This window comes from Dipodomys merriami, unplaced genomic scaffold (genome assembly GCF_024711535.1).
Source record: "Dipodomys merriami isolate MVZ:Mamm:240054 unplaced genomic scaffold, mDipMer1.0.p SCAF_670, whole genome shotgun sequence".
NCBI classification, from domain to species: domain Eukaryota; kingdom Metazoa; phylum Chordata; class Mammalia; order Rodentia; family Heteromyidae; genus Dipodomys; species Dipodomys merriami.
In genome coordinates this window covers 319,821-339,054 of record NW_027206258.1, presented here as the reverse complement: position 1 = coordinate 339,054, position 19,234 = coordinate 319,821, and the positions used below count along the sequence as shown (strand labels likewise).

Sequence of the window (19,234 nt, the reverse complement as noted above, 5' to 3'; positions counted from 1 at the left end):
TTTCCTTTGTTTTTATTCTGCTGCACTTAACATTAAGCAACTGCCACAAGAATGGACCCAAGAGAGTTCAACTAACTGAACCATGGTGACTAGCACTCAAGTGAATTCATTTTATGTTTTTGATTAGTTTGCTTGAATATTAATTAACTTAAAATATTAGGAAAAATCATTCCTGAGAATATGCATACATAGTCACGTCAGTATTCAATTTCCAGTGATGGAAAGAAAATAATCCACAAGAGCATCTCCTAATTGCTAAACTTGGGTTGGTGAACTTCTTCTATAAGCCAGATAGCAAATATTTTGGATCTGTAGCTCTGTTCAACTCTGGAAAAGCAACCAAAGACAACAGCTAAGAAAATGAACATGACTATATCTAATAGTATCTAATACAGCTTTATTTGTGAACAGTGTTTTTTATTTTTCTTTTGGAGGGTGGAAGATGAGACTGGTAGCTGGGTTTGAAATAAGTTTCAAGCTCACCTGGCTTGTTTTCTTGGCTGGCATTCTACCATTTTAGTCATGCTTCCAGTCAGGCTTTTTGCTGTTTTGTTTTGTTTTTTGTCGGTCATGTGGCCTGAACTCTGGGCCTGGGCACTGTCCCAGCTTAAGGCTAGCACTCTACCACTTGAGCCACAGCGCCACTTCTGGCTTTTTCTGCTTATGTGGTGCTGAGAATGCCCAGGCTCTGTTTTCAAGGCCCACAACCAACAAAAAAATAAAATGAAAATGTAAAAAAGCTAGGCCATGTGTGGTAGTGTAAACCTGTAATGCCAGCTACTCAAGAGGTGGAGGTGGGAGGAATGCAGACAGAGGTTGGGCGGAGTAAACATGCAAGATCTTGTCTAAAGCAGACTTAAAAAAAAAAAATGGTTAGGGGATAAGAGTAAAGTGATAGAGTACTTGCCTAGCAACATGAAGCCTTGAGTTGAAGCCCTAGTGCCACCAAAATCAAACAAAAGAAGTAAAAAAAAAGGAAAAGAAAAAAAAATTAAAAGAAAAAAAGTGGGCTGGGAAAGTAGCTCAGTGGTAGAGTGCTTGCCTTGCATGCATGAGGCCCTGGGTTTGATTCCTCAGCACCACATAAACAGAAAAAACCTGAAGTGGTGCTGTGGCTCAAATGGTAGAGAGCGAGCCTTGAGCTGAAGAGTTGAGGGACCGCACCCAGGCCCAGAGTTCAAAACTCCACAACTGACAAAGAAAGAAAAAAAAAAAGAAAAAAAAAGCTGCGCACTGGTGGCTCATGCCTGTAATCCTAGCTACTCAGGTGGCTAAGATCTGAGGATCTTGGTTCAAAGCCAGCCCAGGCAGGAAAGTCCGTGAGACTCTTATCTCCAATTAACTACCAGAAAACCGGAAGTGGCACTGTGGCTCAAATGGTAGGCACTAGCTTTGAGCTGAAAAGCTCAGGGTCAGTGACCAGACCCAGAATTCAAGCCCCACAACCAAAAAAAAAAAGTGTTTTGTTTTTTTTTAAAAGCCCTTCATGTTTTGATTTTTTTTTTTGAGTGGTAGAGGAATTTTAAACCCAGAGCTTTGTTTGCTAGGCAGATGCTCTACCTCCTTCTCTTTTTGCTATCTCTTAGTACTAGTTATTTTTGAGATAAGATCGTGCTTTTTGCCTGGGCTGGCTTGGATCACAATCCTATTTATGTTTTCCTCTGTAGCTTAGATGAAAAAAAAAAGTCTACTGAACTTTGCAAGGCGGAGGGGGGCGGGAATGAGGGGAAGCAGTGGGGCCTGGGCTGGCTCAGGCTGCAGTTTTCCCGATTGTCTAAGTAGCTGGAGATTATAGGCATCCACACAGTCTCAGTGATGGGGTTAAGTGATTCTCATTTATTTGTTTATATAATGACTCAATGTTTAATAATTTTCTCTTATTCTTCAGTTAATGGTCATCGCTATGCTTTATACTGAGAATACAAATAATAAAAAGAAGTGGTTGTTATGTTCTATGCTGAACACAGATGGCTCATGCCTATAATGCTAGCTACTCAGAAAGCTGAGATCTAAGGATGCCTGTTCCATGTCAGCCCAAGAAAGTCCAAGAGACTCTTACCTCCAAAAAGCTAAAAGTGGAGCTATAGCTCAATGGTAGGGTATTAGCCTTGAACAGAAAAGATCAGGGATAGCTCCAGACCCTGAGTTCAAGTCCTGGGACTGGCACACAAAAAAACCAAAACCAAAACAAAATAGCTGAGCACCGGTGGCTCACTCCTGTAATCTCCTAGCTGCTCAGGAGGCTGAGATCTGAGGATCAAGGTTTGAAGACAGCCAGGCAGAAAAGTCCATGAGACTCTTATTTCTAATTTAGCACCAAAAAGCCAGTAGTGAAGCTGTGGTTCAAGTGGTAGAGCACTAGCTATGAGCAAAAGAGCTCAGAGTCAGTTCCTGAGTTCAAGCCCAAGGACCAGAATAATAAATAAATAAATGAATAACATATAAAGTGATCCTTTTCTTTCTTTTGGTGCAGGTCCATGATGGGGACTCAAACTGGATAGTAGCTGCTTTCACTCATTGGCTACTAGTGTACCAACTGAGTCATGCCTCCAATCCCTAAAGTGATCTTTTAATGGAAAAAATTCAGCATGTAAGAACAAACTAGAAAAAAATCACTAAACTTAAGAAAAAAGTTACTTGTAGGAAGGGGAAATTTACTATGTCTATATTCTCGATTATTTTATATTATATTCAATGTATTATTTTATAATATATTCATGATTATTTTATATTATTTTTATAAAGTAGTTGTACAGAGGCTTAATTTTGAGTACACTGTTCGTTCTCTTCCTCTTTCTTCCTCCGAACCCTATCCGCAAGTTATGCAGTTCAATTTTTACATAATGTACACTGAATACAGTAACTGAATTTGTTCACTCTTCCTCCCTCCAGTATAAATAATATATTATATAATACATTAATAATTAGTATCATTTATCATTATTATTAAATTATTAGTTATCATTTTAAAACACAACATGAAAAGGCTAGAGCCCTTTTATTTGGAATCAAAACACAAAGTCACTAAATGCATCATGAATTGATTGTTTTTAAAGAATACAGTAGAAGTATATACTAGTGATAATGACAGCGGTTCATGCTGTCTCTGATGGTAGATTAGAGAAAGATCAGATGACTTCTGGTCATCTGACATAACTGGGTCAGCCAAAAATAATCCACTGGGTACTTCAGACAGTATAAAGAGAGTGAGTAAGGAGTGTTCAAGTTGGACAAGGGTTAGGGAAGACAACACTCAAGAGTCATTTCCTCAGGAGAGTGTTAGGCCTTCACTGAAGGAACTGACCTCATCTGCCTGAATTACTACAATCAAAGTGACTTGCGTGGAGGAAAACTCCAAAAACTCCCTGACCTTATCTGCCTGAATTACTACAATCAAAGTGACTTGCGTGGAGGAAACGCCCTCTGCAAATGTCTTTCCCCTGCCCATAAAAGCAACTAGATCACCAGAAGGAACAAAGCAAGAAATATGCCAATTCTAGACCAGAATCCAACATTTATTTAAATTAGCATTAAGAACTTTAAATATTAAAATCAAAATTTAAAATACATAAAAATACATAACTTATACCAGCTGGCACCAGTGGCTTACGCCTGTAATCCTAGCTATTCAGAAGGCAGAGATCTGAGTATCTCAGTCTAAAGCCAGCCTGGGCAGGAAAGTTCACAACTCTTATCTTCAATTAGCCACCAAAAGCCAGAAGTAGAGTTGGGGCTCAAGTGATAGAGTGCTAGCCTTGAACAAAAAGCTTGGGGACAGTGCCCAGCCCCTGAGTTCAAACCCAGTATGAGCACACAAAAACAAAAACCATAGGTTACCCCATAGGTGTATGAGCACACAAAAACAAAAACCATAGGTTACCCCAATTCCCACACCTTAGAAGAGCTAAATACCAGATACCAGTCATATGTAACATCACATGAAGTAGAGTTTAATAAAGAATTAATCGAAACTTACTGAAGGTCTTACAGATGTCTGACACAGCTTTGAAGACTCTATCAGAGAAGTTCACTTTCACCTTTACATACTTCATGTTGGGAAGCTGCAGGCGGAGCAGTTTGTGCTGTGGGGTGAACTGAAGCTTGGCGTCTGCCTGGATGCCATACTTATCCAATGTCCAATGAGTCTTAAGCAGCCAAGTTTTCTTCTTTTCCCACCACAGAGCGTGGTCAGACCAATCTTTTTTTACATCTACAGAAAGAAAACAATATAAAGAAGCAAAACACTTAAGAATAGAAAACTAGGTATTTAATGTAAACACAGTAAACTTAACTAGGTATTTAATATAAATAACACACAGTAAATGTGCTGAGAAAAAAACCTTGTCTGCCTTAGATAGCAAGTATACAAGGTAGCTCAGAGTGAATACTCAGGATGGTAGACAAATAGAACCCTGGGGCTAGAACAGGAGGATTAATAAAGAAAGGGATTGGTGAGTAAAAGCTCAGCTTTCAAGCATTCTCAAACAGGTAGAAAGGCTGTGGTATATAAGGTGCAGATATATATTTTGGTGCAGGAAACTGAGAATCAAAATGAACAAGCCCCAACATTGTAGGTGTAGAAGAGCAGCCTAGAAACAGCAATGTTCACAGGCAGTATCTTAAACTAAGAGAGTATGCTAAAAGTAAGCCACATGGAAGAAACATATCATGAGTAGACTTTCATTTCCCTATGCATTGAAAAAATATTTTATCATAATATTAGAAAGATACCTGTTAACTTCAGCCCTGTTCACAATAGCCAAATGATGGAATCAGCTGATGTACCCGACCAACAAAAATAAAAATAGTAGTAGTCGTAATGTGTTTTAACAAGTAATCACTTGTGATTATAACACCATACTGAAATTTCAGTATTTCTGCCTGTCTTAACTACAATCTTCTTCCCTACATTTCATCCAGTCATTTATGCAAATTTTAGTATCAACATCAACATTAAGTAAACTACTTAATTTTCCAGAGGCTGAAAGGGAGGGAAAGAACTGTAATACTAATAAAACTATCTGAACTGTGCTCCCGTGCATGGCTCATGCCTTTAATCCTAGCTACTTAGGAGGCTGAGATCTGTGGATTGTGGTTCAAAGCTAGCCAGGGCAGAAAAGTCCATGAAACTCTTACCTCCAATTAATCACAGAAAAAGCTGGAAGGGGCGCTGTGGTTCAAATGGTATAGTGCTAGCCTTTAGCAATTAGAGCTCAGGGACAGTGCTCAGGCCCAGAGTTTAAGACCCAGGACCTTCCTAGTACTCCCAAGGCTGAGATATAAGTATCTGGGTTTAAAGGCGGCCTGGTCAGGGAAGTCTGTGAGATCCTCATCTCCAATTAACCACCAAAAAACTGGAAATGGAGCTGTGATACAAGTGACAGAGTACTAGTCTTGAGTGAAAAAACTAAAGGACAGCATCCAGACTTTAAGTTAAAGCTCCAGCCCAGCATGGGTGGCTCACACCTGTAATCCTAGCTACTCAGGAGGCTGAGATCTGAGGACTGCAGTTCAAAGCCAGGCAGGCAGGAAAGCCCATGAGACTCTTATTTCTAATAAGCCACTCAGAAAACCAGAAGAGACACTGACTGTGACTCAAATGGTAGAGTGCTAGCCTTGAGCTGATGAGCTGAGACAGCACTCAGGCCCAGAGTTCAAGCCCTATAACCGACAAAAACAAACAAACAAAAACAAAACAAAACAAAAGCTCCAACACTGGCATGCATGCAAACGTCAGTTTGGGTCCCAAAATACTAAGTTTTATCATTTGGGTTCCCCCAAAGGGCAACACTGAGATGAGAACTTGGATATCTGTAGCATGTGTGAGAAACACTGGAGTGAAACCCTGGAGGCAGAAAGGTAACTTAAGGGTTCATTAACTGTTGGGAGACAAATGAAGCTGGTCCTGAGGAACCAGGTAGAACATGTCTTAAAACTGACCTGTGAAGCAAAGAGAAGGCAGGTTAAAGGTTGCTCTTGGGGCTGTTCAGTTGCTAGCTCTCCCTCTCTGGCACACACGGGCTCCGGTAATGAGACACAGCAAGCTCAGAAATGCCCGTGAGTGAGGACAAAAATCTGCTACACATTAGGAATCTGCCTCCCATAACTGTGGGGTGGGTGAGGCTCAGCAGATGGTTCAAGGCCTGGAAGAAGTGCTGCTGCTTCTATAGCAGTAGCGGGGCAGAAACAATGCTGTAAAGTCACAACAAGGGACACACTCAAAACAATGTGGTCAGCCCAGCAAGAGATCTAAACATAAAGGCAAAAACCTAATTCTGATATGGAGCTATGTAACGTAAGTTACAGATAAGTTTTGACAAAGAAGCAACGTGCCGCCAACCAGAAAAGTTACAGTCTACATTCTAAAAGGACTCCAAGTCTAAATTATACTCAAGTCAAAACTACATCAACGGGGGCTGGGAAGTTGGCTCAGTGGTAGAGCGCTTGCCTTGCATGCCTGAGGCCCTGGGTTCGATTCCTCAGCACCACATAAGCAAAAAGAAAAAAACCGGAAGTGGTGCTGTGGCTCAAGTGGTAGAGCGCTAGCCTTGAGCTGAAGAGCTGAGGGACAGTGCCCAGGCCCAGAGTTCAGGCCCCACGAACGGACCAAAAAAAAAAAAAAAACTACATCAACGGATGTCATTACTGTAAGCTGAGGGGTGGCAAACTATTAACTGCCTTCTACCTCAGGGTGGTTTTCATATTTTTAACTGGTTGCAAAATTCAAATTTGTGTCCATAAGTGATGAGTTTTATGGAGTATCTGTCCAGATACTGGCTGGCTATAATTGCTTCCATGGTTGTATGACAACATAGGTATGTTCCTGATGGAGACTCTATGGCCCTCAATACTCCCAACACCATACTGATTCTAGAGTTTTACATAAGACTTTCCCTGCTATAAGCAACGCCATTCTGGACCTACGCAGATAGTGATACAATAATATTGCAACTTTCTACTAATTAAGCATTAAACCGTGTCCTCATAAAGACAAACTTTTCTGATGTCCATCTCACAGCAAATGTGTAATGTGCCCAGGTATTAGCAAAGCTTGTGGGAGAGGAAAACCCAGTTAGCACGTTTATGAATCACAAAAGGATCTTTCCCTTTAAAGCTGACTCTTCTCATCTATTCTACCTCAAGTTTTTCATTAAAGGGGCAGCGAATGCACCTGTGTCCACCATCTTGTCTAGTAAGCTAGACAAGATGTACCAGGTGGTTTGGGTGGTGTTTACCACAGAAGGGAAGAGGCTCTGACTGGCTGGTAACAGCACTAAGATGACAAAAAAACAGAGGCTATCCCGAATGTCAAGAAACAGAAACAGAGGCCGGGCGCTGGTGGCTCACGCCTGTAATCCTAGCTACTCAGGAGGCTGAGATCTGAGGATCACGGTTCAAAGCCAGCCCGGGCAGGAGAGACCGTGAGACTCCTATCTCCAATAAACCACCAGAAAACCGGAAGTGGCGCTGTAGCTCAAGTGGTAGAGTGCTCGCCTTGAGCTGAAGAGCTGAGGGACAGCGCCAGGCCCAGAGTTCAAGGCCCACGACCGACAAAAAAAAAAAAAGAAACAGAAACAGAAAAATAAGCATTCTGGCAGCAAAGTAGAGGATAAGAGTGGGAGTTTTTGACATGTTAAATGGTAGATGTTTTGGTGGCATTCTTTTCTTTTTTAATTTTTTTTAGGGGGTCCGGTCATGGGGCCTGAACTCAGGGCCTGGGCGCTGTCCCTCAGCTCTTCAGCTCAAGGCTAGCACTCTACCACTTGAGCCACAGCGCCACTTCTGGATTTTTTTCTTTTTGCTTATGTGGTGCTGAGGAATTGAACCCAGGGCCTCAGGCATGCAAGGCAAGCACTCTACCACTGAGCCTTCTACTCTACCTTCCCAGTCCCTTGATGGCATTCTTTTAAGATTCCACCTACTACACCAACCCCATCAACATTACTTATAAAGTAATTACTACTATAGAATATTAGCATTAGACTAATTGGGCTTTAAGCAGGGGTGACTTGTGTTTCAAAATAATCACTAAAGACCACACTCCAGTGAATCACGCCTGTAATCCTAGCTAGTCAGGGGGGCTGGGAAGGTGGCTCAGTGGTAGAGCGCTTGCCTTGCATGCTCGAGGCCCTGGGTTCAATTCCTCAGCACCACATAAGCAAAAAGAGAAAAGCTGGAAGTGGCACTGTGGCTCAAGTGGTAGAGCGCTAGCCTTGAGCTGAAGAGCTGAGGGACAGCGCCCAGGCCCAGAGTTCAGGCCCCACGACCAGACCCGCCCCCCCCCCAAAAAATCCTAGCTAATCAGATGGGAGTCAGACCAGCTGGAGCAGAAAAGTCCTTGGGACTCCATCTCCAAAATAACCAATGAAAAGCTGGGACATAGGTGTGGCTCAAATGGTAGAGCTCCTGCCAGCAAAGCAAGCCAACAGAGCCCCGAGATCAAAATCCAAGCCCAGAAAAAGAAAACCATAGTATAGTATAGTATAGTATAGTATAGTATAGTATAGTATAGTATAGTATAGTATAGTATAGTATAGTATAGTAACACAGAATGCCAAAATGAATGTGAGACTAGGAACAATGCCTACCTGAAACACAATGGCTGCACAGTGAGGAAGTATAAAGAGGAATACAGGCAGCTTTTCTATAATAAGGCACAGAGAGATGGATACCATATGCACAGAAAGGAGATGGCAGATTCAAGGAATATTTTTGGTTTTTCTTGTTAAAGCTCCACTCACACAGTATCTCCACAAGAAGTCCCACAAGTGGCTTTCCTTAGGATACCCTAGACTATATTCCATTCTATCTACCAGTAGCAAAAAACGCTGAGAAAAGTGATCATACACCAATTGAGAAGCAACTGCCTAAGTAAATTTAAGAGCCAACTGCTAATCAAAAAACATTTAACTGCACCACCACTGGGAGAAAAGTAGAAGGGTGTCTCAAGGCAAGAGTTCTTCCCCGCCCCCCCGTACCCCCCTCCCCCCCCGCTGGTCTTGGGGTTTGAACTCAAAGCCTGAGAACTGTTCCTGAACTTTTTTTTTCCCCCCTGAAGGCTAGCATTCTTCTAGTTGAGCCACAACTCTACTTCCAGCTTTTTAGAGATAAGAATCTCATGGACTTTCCTGCCTAGGCAGGCTTTGAACCCTGTTCCTTATATCTTATCTTCCTGAGATGCTAGGATTACAGGTGTGAGCCACTGGTGCCTGGCAATGCAAGACTGCATCAAAGGACTCAAGCTGTCTAGTATTTTACAGTATAGCTTATTTCTACTGGCACAAGTTAAATCACAGGTACCGAAAGATTTCTGATATCAATACATACTTAAATATTCCTTTATTTAAAGAGCAGAAGCAATCAAAAACATTATGATGACTTTAAAAGGAAAGTGGATTCCAGAAGTAAATAACAATAGATATCTACAACTTAACGCAATTTCCCCCACCCTCACTGCTATTAAACAGCATAAAACAGCAGCCCAGTTGCTCAGGAACTTAGGTCATAGATTTCCCCCACTTTTACCAACAAGCTGCCTCAACTTCTCTTCCACCATGTTCCACTGACATCCTCACACTGCCAGCCTCTGTACTGACCATGGCAATAGCTCCTGAACTGCCTTGGTTCCACAGCATTTTACCCAACAGTCAGAGTGACTTGGTCAGCACTTTTATGCCAGTTCCTGTGAAGGCCAAATTCTTTTCAACAGCTTCCAAGTGCATTTAAAGCAAATCCAAATGCCTCATCATGGCCTATGGAGGCTCATGACAAGGGCTGTCAACTCCAAGTTCATTCTGTGCTACTGTTCCTCTGCTCCAGACACCCTGGATCCTCAGTAAGTTCTTTTCTGTCTCAGTGGCCTTGTACATCCTATTCCACTCTATCTTTCATATTCTTGTTTTTAATGTTGCCAGTCCTGCGGCTTGAACTCAGGGCCTGCACTCTGTCCTTGAGCTTCTTTGCTCAAGGCTAGCACTCTACCACTTGAGCCACAGCTCAACTTCTGGCTTTTTTGGTCTTTAGTTGTAGATTAAGAGTCTCACTGATTTTCCTACCCAGACTGGCTTGGAACCATGATTCTCAGACCTCAGCGTCCTGAGTAGCTAGGATTATCGATGTGAGCCACTGGTGCCCAGTCTCCATCTTGCATTTGCTTAGAGAAGTTTTTCTTACCCTGTGTTAGCTTTCCATCATTGCAATAAAATAACTTGGTACAATCAAGTTGTAAGGACGGAAGGTTTGTTCTGGTTCGTGATTTTGAAGGTTTCAGCCCATGGTCTGTTGGCACTGTTGCCTTTGGCTTCTGTGGAGGAGGCAGCACTTGTGGTGCAGTTACAAGGCAGAGAGAGGAAGGGCCAACATTTTACCTAGGTCTTAAAAGATATTGGAATCTACCAGCTGCCCAGAGGAGGGGAGCAAGAATTGACAAATGAGACTACCTCAAATTAACAAGTTTCTGAAAAGCAAAAGAAACAGTCACCAGAACCAAGAGACAACCCATGGAATGAGAGAAAATCTTCTTCAGCTGTTCAACAGATAAAATTAATACCCAGACTATACAAACAACTCAAAAAATTAAACAAAAGAACAAAGAATCTACCATAAATGAGCAAGCCAACTGAATCACAATTCACGAAGAAATACAAATGGTTAATAGATAGATGAAGAAATGCTCAGTATCCTTAGTTCTAAAGGAAATGTAAATCAAAACCACACTAGGATTCCATATCATCCCAGCAGAACATCAGTCATTAAGAAAACAAACAACAATAAACACTGGCTAGTATACAGGACAGAGGCAAGGAGAGAAACTCTTAAACACTGTTGATGGGACAGTACACTAGTGCATCCACTATGGAAATTAGTGTGCCAGCCCAGGCAGAAATGTCCAGTGAGACAACTATCTCCAACCAACTATTAGAAAACTAGAAGTGGAGCTGTGGCTCAAAGTTGAAGAGTACTAGCCTTGAACCAAAAAGCTCAGGGACAGTACTCATGCCCTGAGTTCAAGTCCCACATCTGACCAGAAAAAATAAAATGATATGGTATGTGTATACTTGGAATATTACTCAATCGTAAAATGGATCATGTCATTAGCAGGAAAATGGATAGAATTGGAGGATGTATTGAATGTGACCAAACAAGCTAAAAAAAACCCAACAAGATATTTTATATTTTCTCATTTGTGGAAGCTACCCCCTGAAAGATGTATATTCGTGTGAGTGTGTGAGTGTGTGTGTGTGTGTGTGTGTGTGTGTGTGTGAGAGAGAGAGAGAGAGAGAGAGAGTATATCTGCATACTTAATTATATAAATGGGCAAACACAGAATATGAATCTAATTAAGGGACTACTTTGAAAAAGGGAAAGGGAAAAAGAAAGCGAGTGATTTTGAAATACACTGGACTATATATACAAGCAGCATAAAGAACCTCAATGAAAGTTGTTCATCAATAGGGAGTTGAAAGATATAAGGAAAAGCTCTGTTGGTGGTGGGGAAGAATTACTGAGAGGGGGCTGGGCTGACCAGGATGAAAGAGGATGGATACTGTCAAAATAAATTGTTGGTAAGTAAGGAAATAGAACAATGAAACCTCTTGAAATTGTGTTAGTAAAGTGGGCAGGGGAGAAGGAGGGCCAAGGAGTGGTTGGGGGCTTGATTGGAACACATTATATACAAGCATTAAAAAAAAAAAAAGATATGTGAATTCTAGCTCATGCCTATAAGTGTAGCTACTCAGGAGGCTGAGATCTGGAGGACTGAGGTTGAAACCAGTGTTGGCAGAAAAGTCTGAGATACTTCATCTCCAAAGGGACCAGCAAAATGAGAGCTGGAGACATGGCTCAGATGGTAGAGTAGCAGCTGAGCAAGCAGAAGGTTCTGAGTTCAACCCTTCCCCCACCAGAGGGGGGGGGGAGGGAGAGAAAGAGAAACTATCCTATAGACACAGCGACTCTCCATGAGACTGCCGTACAAAGTACTCATGAGAATGGAATAAAATCTGTATGAGTGTCTGGCAGCAGGAACTTTACTATTCTGAGAAGCACAGCCTGACCTTAGGCAGCAGCTGCTGGGAAGACAACAAATACAAGAACAATGGCTCAGTTAGAATCCTAAGTCTCAATGACATTTAGTGCACCTGGGGAAGGACAACTAGAAGGGAAATAGCCAAGCTGATAATTGAGTAATCACAACACTATAATTCACTTATTTAATACATCCTGAGCACTTGGCACTCACTCACTTAATTTTTAAAACACACTAAGAATAAGTACTTTTATAATACCTGTTTTATAATGTTTATAATGAGAGAAACAAAATTCTAGAATTTGGCCTAAGGTAACAAAAGTTAGCATGACATGAGTTAGGATTTCAATCCAAATTCATTCATTCATCCATTAATCAAGATAAAGTTGTTTTAAAGAGAAAAAAGAATCAGGGATATGTTGAATTTGAGGACAAAAAGACTAACTGATTTCCAGAGGCCAGACATGGTGGCACACACCTGTAATCTCAGCTACTCAGGAAGCAGAAATTGGGAAGACTGAGGTACAAAGCTACCATCATACCCATAAAGTTAAGACCTCTAAACAAACAAACTGGGATTGATTGTAAATACCTGTCATCCCAGACACAGGGCAGGATGACAGCAGTCTAAGAATGAGCCCTGTCTAGGGGTGAGGGGCTAAAACCAAAAAAGGGCTGGAGTTGTGTCTCAAGCACCTGCCTAGAAAGCAAGACACCCTGAGTTCATCAACATCAATGCAATCAAACAAATAAATACATTCAAACAGTGCCTGCTTTTTCCTAGCAAATTAACATGTAGAACAAGCATCTCTTGTGCTTTGACATAGGAAAAAATTTATATTTTCTTTTTTTAAGTTTGGATCAGTGTCTATTCTGAGTATTTTCAATGTCTGAAATATTTGATTGCTCTCCTTTAATGAGTGGGGTTTTTCCTGGCATCAATTCCTTTGGGACATCTTCCTCCTACACCACCCTCCTTATGTCAGTAAATTTATCTTTACTAAATTCCTTTGGTTGCATGCATATCTAGAGTATCACAAACAAAGGATGTACTATTTCTTCTGTGGCTCCATTTACATATAATTTGCATCATATTACTACATCTATTATGTTTCTTTATTGTACTTTTTTTTTTTTTTTTTGATCATGGGGCTTGAACTCAGGGCCTGGTCCCTGTCACTGAGTTCTTTTGCTCAAGGCTAGCACTCTACTATTTGAGCCACAGTATCACTTTTGGTTTTTGAGTGCTTAACTGGAGATAAGAGTCTCATTAGGACTTTTCTGCCGGAGCTGGCTTCAAACAGCAATCCTCAGATCTTAGCCTCCTGAGTAGCTAGGGATTACAGGCGTGTGCCACTGGCTCAAGCCACCAATGCCTGGCTGACTTTATTGCACTTTTATCTTTATGGTTCTCTTTTAATTATCCATTTTTATAACATAACACACAAGTTTGTCACTGGGAGATAAGGAGGTAAGGCAAGCATACACTCTGCTGAATGTAAACTGTGTACCAGATATGCAGTGGCAAATCACTGACAAGTATGTAGTAAATAATCACAGATGGCATGCAGTGACCAACCACAGACTGACTCTAAGATAACATTACACAATTAAAGTGGGAGGAGTTAAAATGTGAGCCATGTTGTTAGAAAACTGGTGTTATTTTAGTGGTAACTGAAATGTGCCTACTGACTGCAAAAAGCAGTGATTTCAAAATCAGTCCTAGGTTGGGAATGTGGCTTAGTGGCAGAGTGTTTGCCTAGCATGCATGTGTGAAGTCCTAGGTTCAATTCCTCAATACCACATAAACAGAAAAAGCCAGAAGTGGTGCTGTGGCTCAAGTGGAAGATTGCTAGCCTTAAGCAAAAGAAGTTCAAGGATCTTGCCCATGTAATTGTAACCCCTCTGTACAGTATTTCCACAATAAAAAAAAAAAAAAAAAAAAAAGAAGTTCAAGGACAGTGCCAATGCCCTGAGTTCAAGCCTCAGGACTGGCAAAAAAGAAAATTCTATTGTATTTCAAGAAACATTTTAAATCTATTAGCAGAAGCTACTGTTTACATATCAAATTCCCAACAAATTTCAGTTAAAGTAATGCTTCCATTAATCTAAGGAAAGCATGATTTTACAGTAAGGCTTCAATGGCTAACCACTGTAGACAATGTCAAATTATGAAACCCCTTTAGAAACTGCTATGGTTGAATGTCTGTATCCACTCAAATTCCTATGGTGAAATCCTAGTCCTCATTGAGAGGATATGAGCAGATGGGGTTTCTGGGAGGACAAGTCAGAGTCCAGATCTAGAAAGGTGGGAACCTTTCCTCCCCTTCCTTCTCTTACTTATTTTGGTAGTACTGGGATTTGAACTTGCACCCTTGCACTTGCTAAAATGGTACCCTACCATTTGAGCCATACCTCCAGCACTTTAGTTATTTTTGAGATAAGGTCTCCAGACAACCTGAAACTTGATCCTCCTACTGTCACCTCTTATGCAGATGGAAGACAGGCATCTGTTACCATGATCAGCTTTTTTTTTTCTTTTTAAAGATACACCCCTGATAACTGTTTTCCCAGGCTGGCTCAAACTGCAATCCTCCCAATCTCACTTCCTAAGAAGCTAGCATTACAGGGTTAAGCCACCACAACCCATTTGGATTTGTCTCTAAAGGATAGCTATATTCAAAAGATTAAGTGTCATTTTAAACTTCTCTCAGAAAACACTAACAAATACTGATTACCTTCAGATCTGAGCTTATAAGCAACTTTCCTGCAGAAAGTCTTTCCTACATATCAGGTCAAGTACTCCAGTACTAACACGATCTCAATTACCAGAACACTCACCACATTACTGTAATTACTATTCAAAAAAAAATTTTAAATAAGATTTTAAGTGGACTGAAGGTAAAAAATGAGTTAAATTTGTTCACTCCAAGTTTTCTTATTTAAAAATACTAAGAAGATACATGAGAGAACAAGTGCAGGCATTAACGATCGTCACCTTGCACTTACTTAAAGTAAGTTTATCTTCTACTTCCCCAAACTAGCTACACATCACAAACACTGTAATCCCCAACTAACCCAGAATGCCTTTCTTCTTCCTAACTTTTCCATCTGGCCTCTTTATATAAGACCAGTCCATTACTCATACTTTCAGATCTCCATCATCTTGCTGTGCTCAAATGTCAACTATTTGGCAGTTTTCAACAGAACTATCAACTTAAAGCAATTTTCTATTTTCATTGTGGTTACCAGAAAACTGTTCATGTTGAAAATGGGAATTAGACTGCATTACCTAAAATAATACTTGGTCTTCTACAAATCTTTGCTGTTGCTCTGCCAATGAGGTCAAATTCACGTACCTCCATCCCCACAACCTAAATAGACACCATCCGTGTACAGAATTTCATACATGCAGAAATGTTTGCAGCTGAATGGGTCATCTCACCTCTGGCATTCTAGGTTAAGATATTTATTCCCCAGACTCATGAGGTAAGATGCTTTCTTAGTGAGAAGTCCAGCACCCAAGAGGAATTCCTCAAAGTAAGCACGAGTTATTTATGGCTACTACTAATTAAGTGCGTTAAAAAAAAAACCAAACAACTGTCCTAAGCCAGGCACAGGTAATCCTACTAGGAGTAGCTCAGGAATATCTGAGGAATGTTGTTTGAAGCCAGCCTAGGCAGAAAAGTCTATGAAACTCTTATCTCCAATTAACCAGCAAAAAGCCAAAGTGGAGGTGTAGCTCAAGTAGTAGAGCACCAATCTTGAACAAAAGAGCTAAGCAAAAGTGTGAGGTCCTAAGTTCAGACCCCATACTTGCACAAAAAACAAAAGCAAAAACAAGAACATTCTAAGGGCTTTTCACACCACTACATATGTAATTTTCACCACAACGGTCGGAGGTGAGGTATATTACTTAGAAGGCAACTAAATGGCAGGGCTGCTTAGACTCCTCTAATGAGATCACAAAGCTCATATGGAATAAAGCTACTATTTCAAACTCATGCAGTCTAGCTTCAGAGAAAGACTAAAAGACTCCATAACCATTAAACAGAATTGATTAAAAACAAGAAAATCTTCCAATATTCACCTTATTGACAAGAGTTAAAGAGTTTCTAATTAAGCACTACAATTAGAATATTTTAAGTTACAACTGAAATTTGTTTTAGGCTTAAAAAGTATTTGAAGGGGGCTGGGAAGGTGGCTCAGTGGTAGAGTGCTTGCCTTGCATGCCTGAGGCTCTGGGTTCGATTCCCAAGCACCACATAAGCAAAAATGAAAAAAAAAAAAAAGCCAGAAGTGGCACTGTGGCTCAAGTGGTAGAGTGCTAACCTTGAGCTGAAGAGCTAAGGAACAGCGCCCAAGCCCAGAGTTCAGGCCCCATGACCGGACCCAAAAAAAAGTATTTGAAGGGTAACATTTTATTACTACTTATACTAATTCTACTAAATACTAAAAATTTTGTTGAACCACATTTAGTTAATATATTAGCTCTTAGTTACATAAACAAAGTGAGATTAAACATTAGAAGTTCTATAATTTATCCAAGGACCTGTTATTACTTATGTGGCCAGGTCTTAGACTAAACTCACCTTCTAAAGAAATCATCTGTCTAGCTAAATTTATGGAAATGCTCATTTTGGCACAGTTTAGCTACAATTTTAGATGTGCTAAAGCATAAACTCTACTGCTCCTAAAACACCTTTGCATTTGGTTCTTTATGATATTGTGAATATTGGTAAACAGTAGCACAATGAATTTAAAATACAATTCTACTGTTGTAGAGAATTAAATTACTATTATTGGCCTCAGCTTCATAAAAGATATAGTTTCAGGGCTGGGAAGGTGGCTCAGTGGTAGAACACTTGCCTTGCATGCATGAGGCCCTGGGTTCGATTCCTCAGCACCACATAAGCAAAAAGAAAAAAGCCGGAAGTGGTGCTGTGGCTCAAGTGGTAGAGCGCTAGCCTTGAGCTGAAGAGCTGAGGGACAGTGCCCAGGCCCGGAGTTCAGGCCCCACGACCGGACCCGCCCCCCCCCCAAAAAAAAAAAAAGATATAGTTTTAATCTTTTACAAAATACTATTATTTCCACCGCTTGGTATAAGATTTATAAACCACCAAAATAGCCCCAAATGCAATCATTACTATCACAGATATTATAACACTTCCTGGGCATTAACTAACAAAATCCTATCTCCATCTCATAGATGAGGAACCAGAAGTACAGACAGGTGGCAGGTCACAGAACCTAGTACACACATAGCTGAACAGGGTACAGGATTTTGACAGGCAGGGAATCTGACAGGCAGACTGCCCCTCAGAGCCCATGCTGCGCACAAGAACACTCCACCTCCAGCAGAACCCATTATTATCCTGCAGGGGGTGGGGGAAGTGTGTGTGTGTGTGTGTGTGTGTAGGGGGTGGGGGAAGTGTGTGTGTGTGTGTGTGTGTGTGTGTGTGTGTGTGTGTGTGGCGCCAGTGCCTGGCTTCAAAACTGTTTTTGAGCCAGGGGGTGGGGGAAGTGTGTGTGTGTGTGTGTGTGTGTGTGTGTGTGTGTGTGTGTGTGTGTGTGTGTGTGTGTGTGTGTGTGTGTGTGTGTGTGTGTGTGTGTGTGTGTGTGTGTGTGTGTGTGTGTGTGTGTGTGTGTGTGTGTGTGTGTGTGTGTGTGTGTGTGTGTGTGTGTGTGTGTGTGTGTGTGTGTGTGTGTGTGTGTGTGTGTGTGGCGCCAGTGCCTGGCTTCAAAACTGTTTTTGAGCCAGGAGTCCTGGTTCATGCCTGTAATCCTAGCTACTCAGGAGGCAGAGAGCTGAGGAGAGGCGAGGATCTCGTTCAAAGCCAGCAGGGCAGAAAAATCTGTGACACTCTTATCTCCAGTAAACCACCAGAAAACCGGAAGTAGCACTGAGGCTCAGTGGTAGAGTGCTCATCTTGAGCTGAAAAGGTAAGGGACAACCCCCAGGCCCAGAGACAAAAACAAACAAACAAGCACTTTTTTTTTGTTGTTTTTGTTGGTTATAGGGCTTGAACTAAGACCTGGGGGCGGTCCCTTAGCCTCTTTGTTCTCAAGGCTAGCAGTCTACCCTGTGAACCAAAGCCCTACTTCCTCAAAACATTTTTTAAATTGATGTATCATGTGCTTTTTTTCAAGTTTAATTTTGATAGTTAAGAATTCTTTCATCTGCATCTAAGAACTGTATTAAGGAATCCTGAACTGGGAAACACCCAACATACAACTTCATCTATAATCAATAATATAATCAATAATCAATAATGATGTTTTATTGGTGCTTTATTTAGAATTGTGTGTGTGTGTGCGCGTGCGCACGAACACACTCACTGATCTTGAGGCTTGAACTTGGGGCCTGGGCACTGTCCCTCAGCTTTTGTGCATGCTACCACTTGAACCACAAGTCCACTTCTGCTTTTTTGTGGTTAATTAGAGAAAGTCTCTTTTTAAATAATTAAATAAAAATATTTTCTGCAGACAGTAAGGGATTCTGCTGAAGTGGAATGTTCTTGTGTGCAGCATGGACTCTAAGGGACAGACTTTCCTCCCGGGGCTGGTTCTGAATCATGATCCTCAGATCTCAGCCTCCTGAATAGCTAGGATTAACATGAGTCATTAGTGTCCAGCTCTGCATGTTTCATTTAAGAAAAATATTCTTACATTGATGTTGTAAAATTATAATGGATTTTTAAAAACTTGATGCATTTAGAAGTTACAGTATGGTATAAAAATTAAAGACTGGGCTGGGAAGGTGGCTCAGTGGTAGAGTGCTTGCCTTGCATGCATGAGGCCCTGGGTTTGATTCCTCAGCACCACTTAAAGCAGAAAAAGCCAGAAATGGCGCTGTGGCTCAAGTGGTAGAGCAATCACCTTGAGCTAAAGAGCTGAGGGATAGTGCCCAGGCCCAGAGTTCAGGCCTCACGACCGACCAAAAAAAAAAAAAAAAAAAGATATCATTTTAATCTAAATTTAAAATATTCCATAAACTATATATAAATCTTGGCAAGCCAACATGAATAAATATAATATTCTCAGCATACAAAGCAGATCACACTTTCATTACTGAATTTCATCCATAATGGTATCTCTCCAGATACACTTAAATATATTTAGGTGTTTTATTGTTTTAATATCTTCTAATCTACAGAGATACTATATTCGAAGAACAATTTTCAAAAGCTACTATGATAGTACACTTTA

General features: G+C 41.0%; 1 protein-coding gene across 5 annotated transcripts in view; it reads right to left on the bottom strand.

The window, feature by feature from the left end:
- Positions 1-19,234, bottom strand: part of LOC138815810 (fermitin family homolog 2) — a 74,375-nt gene that overhangs the window by 42,049 nt on the left and 13,092 nt on the right. For all 5 annotated transcript variants that reach the window (XM_070005163.1, XM_070005162.1, XM_070005166.1 and 2 more), the window contains exon 3: positions 3,977-4,210. In XM_070005163.1, the coding sequence (XP_069861264.1) occupies positions 3,977-4,210 (234 nt within the window). The remainder of the gene's footprint in view (positions 1-3,976; positions 4,211-19,234) is intronic.